This window comes from Spea bombifrons, chromosome 2, assembly GCF_027358695.1.
Source record: "Spea bombifrons isolate aSpeBom1 chromosome 2, aSpeBom1.2.pri, whole genome shotgun sequence".
NCBI classification, from domain to species: domain Eukaryota; kingdom Metazoa; phylum Chordata; class Amphibia; order Anura; family Pelobatidae; genus Spea; species Spea bombifrons.
Window position 1 is genome coordinate 60,480,250 of NC_071088.1, and position 12,579 is coordinate 60,492,828.

The 12,579-nt window shown below is 37.8% G+C and overlaps 1 protein-coding gene across 2 annotated transcripts; it reads right to left on the minus strand.

Annotated features, from left to right (window-relative positions):
• Positions 1 to 250: 250 nt before the first annotated feature.
• PTAFR (platelet activating factor receptor) lies at positions 251 to 5,164 on the minus strand. 2 transcript variants are annotated; one of them, XM_053457109.1, is made up of 3 exons: positions 5,031 to 5,164; positions 1,433 to 2,444; positions 251 to 837 (listed from the first exon to the last, which is right to left on the minus strand). In XM_053457109.1, the coding sequence occupies exons 2-3, from the start codon at positions 2,406 to 2,408 to the stop codon at positions 782 to 784; spliced, it is 1,032 nt and encodes a 343-aa protein (XP_053313084.1). In that variant the 5' UTR covers positions 2,409 to 2,444; positions 5,031 to 5,164; the 3' UTR covers positions 251 to 781. The 2 variants fall into 2 exon arrangements, with proteins under 2 accessions (XP_053313084.1, XP_053313083.1); XM_053457108.1 differs by lacking the exon at positions 251 to 837 and having other exon boundaries at positions 860 to 2,444.
• Between the last annotated feature and the right edge of the window lie 7,415 nt (positions 5,165 to 12,579).

A 12,579-nucleotide genomic window follows, 5' to 3' on the forward strand; every position in this document is an offset into this window, starting at 1 on the left:
GAGGCAGCATCGTGACATCATGGAACATTTTGTATATGAGAAGCCCCATTTCTACCTCATTGCATCTAGAACTGCCTGCAGTACCAGTAATTGGGAGGTAAGCAAGGTTTCCTGGACTGACCCAGCAAACTAGGGACTGGCACCAATGCTTGACACAAAGACTGACAATGACTTCATAAAAACTGCAATAACGCAATAACTCTGTAGGTAAAGTAAAATTACTGTTTAAATGCAATCAAGAATGTATATACAATGTCCGTTAGAACATTAGTGGCAAGTGACAGTAGAATGACCCAAAAGTTCCTGAACAGTTATTTTTTTATTGCCCATGTGTATTCAAACAGGGACATGTATAAAAGTGGTAGATGACATTGTAATGTAGAGTGATTTTATAGAGTTCCATGTAATGCTTGTATAAAATATAAACAGTTGTGTGTAGTTCTCTTGGCGGAAAATATTCCATAGATCCATGGATATATTCATTGACATTTGGTTGCCAAAGGCAGGAACCAAGTGATGTCCGGTTTTCCTAAAGTTGGCACCATGCTCATTTTCAAAAGGTTATCCGTTTATAGCAAGTAGACTGTGGTGATTCTGATTCCACAACATGTTTTTCCACACTTCTGTGTTTGTTGGACATGTAAATCCTTTGTTTGTTGTTTTACTAAATACATGCAATGAATGAATGAATGAAACGTACAATACCAAGCATGGGAGATGAGATAAGAACAGTTAAGATTTGTTATAACTACATTGCTGGATGTTCATCTGGTTCAAATATTCAAGATCTCTGGTTCCTTTCCTCTGGTTCCTGGATCGCAAGTTGAAGAGCGCCTCCTAAGAAGGAGACAGAGACATATACAGCAGGGTGACCAGATGCCCCCTTTTAATACAGTTTCCTAACTGAAACCTTGGTCCCTTAGTCTGTTTCCTAATGCATGTACACTGATCCTAAATAACAAAAGTTAACAAAGCTTCAGCATCATTTTACAGGGACAATAAACCTTGAATGTAACTATTTTGCATGCTGGACATATGTCACATGTAAGTATATTTGTACCTTGAGTGGAAATTTTGCTATACAGTCATACTTGGGTGTTCCCAATGTTTGTTACATTAAATTAGAAACAGTATCTCCCATCATATATCAAATAATTAACTTTTTTACCCATTCACATATTGGCAGAACAACCTTAGACTAAACATTCTTTATTTTAACAATGTCTCCAAAGTTTTATACCATGCAGTTACAAATGATCTTACTCTATAAGCCTTTTGCTGCATCTAATGGGAGCCTAATCCAAAGCAGTACTACCACTCCAATTGGGTATTTATATATTTATTTATTTTTATGTTTCTCCAAAATGTGCCTTTTCCTTAAGTGGTAAAATGCCCTCTAAATTTGTTTCAGTAGTATTTCTTGAACACTTACGGCTGCTTTTTAGGGTCTTGAAGCGCTCTGAAAATTGTTTCCTGAACTTCTTGGTGAGGAAACAGTATATAATTGGGTCAAGCATGCAGTTAGTGCTCATCAGGCACAAAGTTACCTGATGAGCATCATTCAGTGTCTTCCGAAAACTGCAGTCATCCTCATGCCACATTCTCAGGACAGTCAGAGTCCAAGGACCATCTACGATGTGATGAGGAACAAAACAGATGACAAATACAGCCGTAACAGTTCCCACCATCCACAGAGCCCGGTGCTTCATTTCTGCGCTCTGCCTGGCCTGAATGGATTGAGTTAATAAGGTCCTGACAATCACAGTATTGCAAACTAATATGATGAGAAACACTACGAAAAAAGCTCCAACCAGAATGAAGTGGGTAATAGCCACAGGACCTCTATTTTCAATATTATATCCTTCAAAGCAGCGAGTAACATTGACACCATTGACATTCACCTTATTGGTGCCAGGAATAATCAGATAGTAAATAGAGCTAGAAAATATAAGAATCCATACGGCAGTTGAGACACATATGCCCCTTATCCTGGCTGTGGACTGAGCTGTCTCCACTGGTTTAGTGACAGCCTGGAATCGATTAAAGCTGATGACTCCAAGAAATGCCACAGAGCAGTAGGTGTTGAGAAAAAAAAGACAGCCGGCCACATTACAGAGTTCTGAGGGCATGATCCAGTCACCTCTATGATGGTAGTATGAAATCCAGAGAGGAAGTGTCATTAAAAACAGCAGATCAGCCACAGTCAGATTTATCATGAATATTTTAATTTCACTTAATCTTTTAGCTGGATAAACCCGGGTAAATACCCACAAGACATAACAGTTTGTAATGAATCCAAAGATGAAAATTATTGAATATGACACAGTGAAGAGCGTGTATCTGAAGTCAGAATCCACCGTACAAGGGTCTGTTTTGTATTGGTCATCTGCATTTTCCATTGTGTCCATTTTCACCAGTCCCTGGCCTTTGTGTGTGTGTGTATTCTACTCTGCAAAATAAAAACATGTTTTGTAAGAGAAATCTTGTAACCATCTTAAATTTCAATAGCATGAATGCATAATGGCAACCCAAAGAACATTTATTAAATTCAATAGTTATTTGTTAGTTAAAATAAAGTTTGTATTTTTTGAGAAAGACTGCTGTGCCATATCAGAGGAAAACCGACAGCACCAAATGATCATGATATATTCAATGGTTAGAATTTCTTACTCCAATATACCCGAGATACCACACCATTTTAGTCTATATGTCTTCCGGATTTTACGAAGCGATTAAACAGATTTTACACTGAAACTTTTGGATTACTTGATATTGTCAATTTGTTTGTGAGTGGATCTTACTCTTTACACTACTCCACCTAGTGTTTTATTGCAATATTGCACTATTGTTTTTATTTTTATTTTTTCCCTTTTATGTTCTGCGCCCCAATTGTTTGTGTACTGATGTCTCTACACATTGAGGAATAGTGTTGTGTGGGAAGCTGCGAACAAAGGGAAGTATCATCACTATATTCACACGTGAATGTTGGGGGTTTTCCTTTATATATTCTATGGTTAGCAAACTTCTGCATTCAGATTCATACAAACTTTAATTTTGATAAGTTTTGCCCAATTTGTATAAAAATACATTTTCACATTCATTCATTTGTTTCTACTCTGTAGCTGAGTAATGTCTCCCTCTCACACTTTTTTCTGGGATGACTGCCAGTTAATTAGAAGATGTTACATTTGTTGGAGTCAGACCTGCTACAACAAGCTGTGATTGGCATTTTAGCAATGTTCCCAGAAAACATGGTTAGGGTTCAAAGTGGGTACTGTTAAGCATTCATGAGTCTAATAAATCTAACAGGGGCTGCTTACTAAGTAACAGCCTCCCCAGGATGGAAGAGGTTACATAGGCAAACTAAAAAAAAAGCTATAGTTAACTATTGCAGTGCCTGATATATCTATACCAAAAAAAACCCTACCTCAGATCACTCTAAAACTAAATATTTAATAATATTTTTAAATTTTTTAACAAAAACAAAGTTGGAAAGAAATCTCAGGGTTTCTGTGGACCTTAAACTACTTTGCAAGAAAGCTGTTCCACAAATCCACCAACCTCTCAGTAAAGTAAATCTTCCTTACATTAAGTATAGCTTTCTTATATTCGATAAAAGTAAGAATCTCGTGAGTTTGTGGACCTCAAGCTACTAGAATGGGATTTTAGTTCACGCTATAGCTGTGGGTGGCAAAAGAAGATTCCCCAAAATTCCCCAGTGGCTTGAATAGAAAACTAGTATTGCCTCACTCAGCTGCCCTAAAATATGATATAATTCTAACTTATCCACAAAGGTTACCAAACCGACAGGGATCCAAGTGTAACGTCTATGACATGAAAACCATTAACCCTTCCCACAACAGTAGCACAGACTAAATTTTCAAAACTAATAGCTTGAGAGTGGAAACCAGACAGCAGGTGAATAAAGGCGAGTGAGTGGGGGGAGAGATACAAGGTAGAGGGTGAGGGAACAGATAGAGAGAGCACTAAGAGGATATGGGAGAAGGGCACAGACTGCAGTGGGAGAGTGCAGGGGATACAGAGAGAGGGATTTTGGGGGGGCAACAAATTTTGTTTCCAAATAAAAAAAAAGTCCTAATTTCATTAGCATCAAAAGGGCAGGAAACTAAATGTGTTGTCCAAAAAGGAATGAGCCAAAGAACAAAATAACAAATTTGTCCTTAATGATACTTAGCTTAGAGGTTTTTGAAGGGATGGAAACATATATAAAGTCAAAGATTAATTATGCTTATGAAAAAAGCAACAAAACCTCTCCATCTTATGGGGTACAGCAAGGAAAATAAAATATACTTATGATTAAATGGTCAAGACTAATAGCTACCCTGCCCTGAATTCAAATTGCAAAGTGTTGAATGCATTCCAATAATTATAGATGGTATTCAGATAAGGCTTCTGACACATAACAGAATAGTATACATTTTGTTTCAAATGGCTAGTAGCCTTTGCTATTTGCTGATGATGCTGGGTGAGCTTGTGTGGAGTTAAGGTTAGTGCCCTACTGTAGCCTGTCTCATAAGAAGGGCAGCCAGAGTTGAAGTGGAACCTCTCCTCCACAGGCCACTGTCCTGTTATATATATATATGTTTATGCATGTTAAATAAAACACATTTTAAAAACATATTCAGCTTCATGAGACAGTTCCGAAGAGGAAGCCATATATATATATATATATATATATATATATATATATAATTGACAGGCTAAGACAAACCTATACATTAAGGTTATTATACATTAATATTGTACACTTCTCTGAAGAAGTAGGTCTTGAGATTAATGTTATAAGTGGTACAAAGGTACAGTGCTACATTTGGAAACCACTGGAATATCTCTGTTGATTGCCATGCATTATTGGTATCAATAACATAATTTTTAGGAAAGATTGGTGCTAAAAATAAAATAGCATCTGAAGGAAGAGAGTTTGATTGAAATATAAGTTACAGTACAGTTTGAGGCTGAATAGTGCCTGACCAATTATGCATCCAACAGCAGTCATGTAGTGGGCAAACTTACCCGTTCTAGAATCTCAAGGTAGCGTTATCGCTTTGTTATAGTCTTCTCATTGAACACTTCTGAAATATTTCTCTTTAACGATTGGAGTTGAAGAACCAAGGGACATGAACAGGAAACTTGAACTTTTCAAAATAACTAGAAATAGAGAAGTGCTGAGATATTGGCTATGTTTCGCAAGTTTGGATTTTCACCATACCAGGCATTTTCATGGGTAGGGCAGAACTGAACATGGAAGGCAGGAGCTTATAGAAAAGTACATTGTTTGTCTATAATCATCTTGTTCTGTGGTGCCTATTGTGAATTTATCAAAATATTCACATAAGTGTCTTTTTTAGGTTACTTCCAGACATAGAAAGACTTCTTTTGATACATGTATAAGATATATGATCAGCTATACTGTTTACGTCTAAATTAAGGGCACGAGGGGATGCACTGTTTATTGTTATTGCAGTTGGTTCTACAGATAACTTGCCCAGTACTGATCAGAATGCATGCGTGGAAATTGCTGTTATTAATCAGAACCTCTTTCCTGCAGCTGATTGACTGTGATTGATTTATTTTGAGTACAAGTTCATTACATAATATAATGGTAACAAACATTTTAAAAAACATACCCCTCCCATTATTTCCCTATGTGTGTCAAAATAAAATGTAAAAGTAAAGCAAACTAAATATTTATTTCAAAGATCCCTCCATAGTAACTTCATGTGTTTTTATGCAAACATATAGATTGCATACACACTCTATGAAGGCATTACCAGTGGTGACTCTAGAAACAGTATATAGGGGGGGCACACAAGATACCACAGTCAAACTGGGGGGGCATTAATAATTTCCCCCATTAAATCATACCACTGAAAAAACATATATATATATTGCCAAAAGTAATGTGCTATTGAATGATACTTTTGTTATTGGACAATACAATACTTGATCATTCAACATGGGAAGCCTTTGGGAATGATTTCAGGGCCTAATATTAGATCCTGCTGCCCATATATATTAATATTAGCCCCAGTTGCCGATATATATTAATATTAGTCCCTGCTGCCGATATATATAAATATTAGACCCTGCTGCCGATAGCAGGTATAGATCAACACATTAACACACAAACCCAGCTTTGCATGTATAGATCAATTGAAATTCACTTGTGATCTCAGCACTGAAGGTATATATCAAATAAACAGAATCAGACATACAAATCCTGTATTTGCAGTATACAATAATAATATATGAAACGTAGCACTGCAGGTATAGATCAAATAAATACATGGAAACAGCATTGCAGGTATTAATCAACTGAACAAGACAGACAAACCCTGTATTTGCAGGTATACATAAATAATGTATGGAAACATAGCATAGCAGATATGGAGCTACAGAATAACACAGAAACCCAGCTTTGCAGGTATAGATCAATTGGAATTCACATAAAAACACAGCATTAAAGGTATATTTAAAACCCCCTAAATTACAGGCATAGATCACATAGAACCTGGCCAGCACCCAGATAACACACATACGATTTGCCATCTTTGTCCCATATACACCCGGCTTGTGCCATCTCGGTCCCCAAGGCTCAAACATCCTGCTAGTGCCATCTTTGCCTTTCCACAATTATACATCTATGATACACACAAACACATTAACTCATGCTCTCCCTCATTCAGACAATTCATCCATTTTAAGAAACTACGCCCCTTGGAGCTTCAAATGAGGGGCTACATGTATTTCTAGGACAAAAGTTGAGTGCACAAATAATGATGGAATATGTCGCTTTCGCTAGAAAATATGTTTTTTCTATCCATAGCGACATGTTCATTTGTGTATAGCGCACTCCAGGTTTGTACTAGAAACACATACAGCCACCAAGGGGTGTAGTTCTTGCAAATGTGTACTTTTTGTGCCATAATTTCACTTCCTACATGAGCAGTAATGCCACGTCAAGGCTTCAACCCTAATTACTGATCATTCACACGCCTTTCATATCTCCATTCACTCACAGAAGCACACACCATAAAAAATCACTTTTACAGCAAAAATAAGTCTTGCAGTAAAAATGCAAGGCGCTCCAGGGATGAGATGGTTACTCACGTACCACACAGGCTAAATGGCTGATTTTAATAATATTTGCAGTTCATCAGGATTTCAAAAATTGCCTCCCTCTACCGTTGGCTAAATTTAACCCCATGATCAAAGGGATGCACTGTTTACTGTTATTGCAGTTGGTTCTACAGATAACTTGCCCAGTACTGATCAGAATGCATGCGTGGAAATTGCTGTTATTAATCAGAACCTCTTTCCTGCAGCTGATTGACTGTGATTGATTTATTTTGAGTACAAGTTCATTACATAATATAATGGTAACAAACATTTTAAAAAACATACCCCTCCCATTATTTCCCTATGTGTGTCAAAATAAAATGTAAAAGTAAAGCAAACTAAATATTTATTTCAAAGATCCCTCCATAGTAACTTCATGTGTTTTTATGCAAACATATAGATTGCATACACACTCTATGAAGGCATTACCAGTGGTGACTCTAGAAACAGTATATAGGGGGGGCACACAAGATACCACAGTCAAACTGGGGGGGCATTAATAATTTCCCCCATTAAATCATACCACTGAAAAAACATATATATATATTGCCAAAAGTAATGTGCTATTGAATGATACTTTTGTTATTGGACAATACAATACTTGATCATTCAACATGGGAAGCCTTTGGGAATGATTTCAGGGCCTAATATTAGATCCTGCTGCCCATATATATTAATATTAGCCCCAGTTGCCGATATATATTAATATTAGTCCCTGCTGCCGATATATATAAATATTAGACCCTGCTGCCGATAGCAGGTATAGATCAACACATTAACACACAAACCCAGCTTTGCATGTATAGATCAATTGAAATTCACTTGTGATCTCAGCACTGAAGGTATATATCAAATAAACAGAATCAGACATACAAATCCTGTATTTGCAGTATACAATAATAATATATGAAACGTAGCACTGCAGGTATAGATCAAATAAATACATGGAAACAGCATTGCAGGTATTAATCAACTGAACAAGACAGACAAACCCTGTATTTGCAGGTATACATAAATAATGTATGGAAACATAGCATAGCAGATATGGAGCTACAGAATAACACAGAAACCCAGCTTTGCAGGTATAGATCAATTGGAATTCACATAAAAACACAGCATTAAAGGTATATTTAAAACCCCCTAAATTACAGGCATAGATCACATAGAACCTGGCCAGCACCCAGATAACACACATACGATTTGCCATCTTTGTCCCATATACACCCGGCTTGTGCCATCTCGGTCCCCAAGGCTCAAACATCCTGCTAGTGCCATCTTTGCCTTTCCACAATTATACATCTATGATACACACAAACACATTAACTCATGCTCTCCCTCATTCAGACAATTCATCCATTTTAAGAAACTACGCCCCTTGCAGCTTCAAATGAGGGCTACATGTATTTCTAGGACAAAAGTTTAGTGCACAAATAATGATGGAATATGTCGCTTTCGCTAGAAAATATGTTTTTTCTATCCATAGCGACATGTTCATTTGTGTATAGCGCACTCCAGGTTTGTACTAGAAACACATACAGCCACCAAGGGGTGTAGTTCTTGCAAATGTGTACTTTTTGTGCCATAATTTCACTTCCTACATGAGCAGTAATGCCACGTCAAGGCTTCAACCCTAATTACTGATCATTCACACGCCTTTCATATCTCCATTCACTCACAGAAGCACACACCATAAAAAATCACTTTTACAGCAAAAATAAGTTTTGCAGTAAAAATGCAAGGCGCTCCAGGGATGAGATGGTTACTCACGTACCACACAGGCTAAATGGCTGATTTTAATAATATTTGCAGTTCATCAGGATTTCAAAAATTGCCTCCCTCTACCGTTGGCTAAATTTAACCCCATGATCAAAGGGATCATGGGATTAAAAATTAGCATTGGCCATTTTTAAAAAGGGAATGTAACATTGGCTACCACAGTGATCATTTAGCTAGAATACTTAAACTTTTTTTTTTTTTTTTAAAGTTTAACTACTTTACTCTTAAATCATTTTTTTTTTTTTTTTAAATTTTAACGTAATTTTTTTAAATTCTTTTTTTACAAGCTATATACCTTTGGAAAGGTGAGATAATTACCTTTCCAACGGTATATGTTGGGGGTCTGTAGCTGCTTAGATACAGGCATCTAAGCAGCATGCCCCCATACCGCTTTAACTGACAATTGTCAGTTATTAATAAAGATGCGCGGTGATGTCATCGCGTCATTGCGCGTGCCGTCACCGACCGGATCGGGTGGCCCCAGTGATGCCCTTCAGTGTGAGGGGCAGATCGCCGGGGTAGGTCGTGATGGGGGGTCCACAGACCTCCATCAAGGTAAGATAGTGCTAGTGACGGCATGGTGCCGTCGTTAGCACCTGACTGGGACTGCTAGCGACGGCACCATGCCGTCGTTAGCAGTCAAGGGGACTGTCCTGGGTGGCTCCAAATTCGGCGGGGGGGGGCAAGGAATATCCTAGGGGGGGCAATTGCCCCCCCTAGGGGGGCCCCCCCTTGCCCCCTGAAGCAACGGCACTGGGCATTACACAATATAATGCAGCACAACAATGTAAAGCAATGGTATACATTCTATAATAATTGAAATATGAAGTGAACAATTGTTTCAATTTTCTTCCTTTTAGCTTAAATGAGCCTAATTCTTCAATTAGATTGATCTCAATTGGCTGATAGGTTTGTTTTGATCTGCTAAACCCCTTTAGGACTTAGGCTTTTTCCTACAAAATGGATAGAGATCCCCTAGGGGGATATTTCTCGTATCTTGAGAGATGGCTGACAGATCAGAGTCTTGGCTGCCTTTAGAGATCTCCCTGTTACTGCAAAAAACACTGGATGTACTAATATACCATTAGGGTGCTCCTGGCATGTTTTTTCAAAGACGGAATAGTATGTCTATAGGCATGTCAACGGTTTAAACAAGCAGTAATTTTTCATTGAAAATATAATTTGTTGTAAAAAGATACAAAATGACATGCACTAAAAATGTACACAGGGTTCAGCAGTTAATTTTAAGTTGAAGGGTTTTCCATCACCTTTACCCACCATAACTTTTGTAAGTGCGTGAGAGTAAGAGAGTTCAGCTGCTGTCAAAAATTCACCTGACCCGAAAGGGCAGGAAACAAAATTTGTTGTCTCAAACAAAAAAAAAAAACTAAACAAATCATTTGTCTGAATTTGTCTATCCTCCCTCTTCCCTGTGTTTTTTTTTTAAACTCTGTGCATCCCCAGGTAACGTTCACAGGAAGTACTGTGACATCACATGACTGCTCATGTAATTTGGTCAGAGCTGTGTGGTGACATGTGTAGGGCTTCCTGAGAGAGGGACACCAAAAGTTGGTAACTGTACAGAAACCAATGACATGTCTATCTTGGATTACTCCAATTTTGACTTGGTAAATAACTAAACCATGGCGTTCAGATTTACCACCTACCTATAATGTCATAATGACTGTGGTGAAACACAGGAACTCTGTATTTTCCTGTGTTGGTTCCTCTTTATTCAGAAAAATGTTTCATCACAAAATTCTACTAACAATCTTGAAATAGAATTACATTTCGCAATATGGTTGCTTGTTTGCTATATACACAAAATCAAAGAAGCTTTGAACTGGTGTACTCTGTTTATATGTACTAGCATTAGTCAAGATTTGCTTTGTATTGTTACATTGCTACAAAACCTGGTGACTCTATAATAAGCAGTTAAACAGTAAAACATTTCTCTTTCTCTCTCACAAAAAAAATTAACGGAATTGCAGTGGTTTTTGCAATTCATTTTTGTTTGTTTTGTTTGGACTCTCCTGATTATCTGAGATTCATACCAATGCAAAAATAGCCAATTTTTGTTATAAAAAAAAAAAAACCCCAAACAAAACCAAGTTCATACGAATCCGAATGCACAAGTTTAGTTCAAAACCAAATCTGATTTGCTGTGGATTTGCTTTTATGAACATGTTGATGAGCAGCTACTGAAACCAATGGCTCCCCTACATGTTTAGCCATAAAATAAGCTTGCATAAGCAAATAATTCATTCATAAGCAAAATTGCTTGGTGAATGATTGAAATGTGAGTTTCATAAACAAAATGAGCAGACCTTGACTGTGAAAAATACAGTTTTATTTTTGTGACATTCATGAAACGGTTGCATGAAAACTGGTAGTATGACCTAACATCTAATGTTAACCACACATTGTGGTTGTTTTCAGGTTTAGGAGTAGTTATACCCCCCAAACCATGATGTGTATATTTTTCAAGTTCAAACCGCTTTACAGTTTCACAAGTCTCTTGTGAAAGCACAACACTGAAATCAGTTTTTTTTTAAATGCTGTGTTTTTTTTGTGGTTGCCATTTTGTCATTTGAGATTTTTAAAACCTCTTCGTTAAAACCTCTGTACATTACATTTTTTATAGAACACCAACAGATTATGTAGCGCTGTTCCAATCAGTAGGATAATTTACAGTCACACATAATAACAAACTCGTACAAAAGAGGGCCCTGTTCTTGCGAGCTTACAATCTAGTTGGTGGGAGATGGAGAACAATAGGAAGAGGACTGCTTGGATGGGTTGATAGGTTCCAGGTGACCTGTAGAGGTAGTTGATTGTTAAGTAGCTGATTAGGATGATGGCTGAGAGTGTTAGGAGGAAAGGTTATACACGTCTCGAAAAACGTGGTTGTTCAGAGAGCTTTTGAAAGTTGCATAGAAGTGAGAAAGTCTGACAGACCAGGGAAGGTAATGCCACAGAAGGGGCGCAGTACAGGTGAAATCCTGAATACGGGAGTGAGAGCAGGTAATGACAGGAGAAGAGAGATGCAAGTCATGAGAGGAACAAAGAGGGTGGTTAGAGTTGTATTTGTATAGAGTTGTATATAGATTCAGATGGTCCAGAGCTGTCCCTAGTCCAGAAGGGAGATCACAAGGACGTGAAATATAATTTTTGTTGTTTCTTCTGTGAAGAATTTGCAAATTCGGGTGAAGGTGGCAGGATTTGATGTGGGACTGGATGTGAGTGACAAAGGAGAGCTCATAGACAAGTGACACCAAGGCAGCAAACTTGGTCCGTCAGTTGGATAGTGGAGTGTCAACAGTAAATCATATGTCAGGAATTGTGGGCAGAGTGGATGGCAGGATTACCATAAGCTCAGTCTTAGAGATGTTGAGCTTTAGATAATGGGATGCCACTTAACTTTGCTTTCTTCGCTTAAACATTGTTGAGGCATTCAGCAATCCCGGAATCTGCAGCAGGGGCCCTGTGTGGCCCATTCCCAAGGTGTCAATGCCCTTCATATATACCGTATTTGCTTGATTATAAGACAAGTTTTATAATCTCGTTTTATAATCAGGGTCGTTTTATAATCAGGCCTCAACTAGGTCTGAATATGAGACTAAGATCCAGATCACCCGCAGCGATGCAGGGGACCTGGATCCT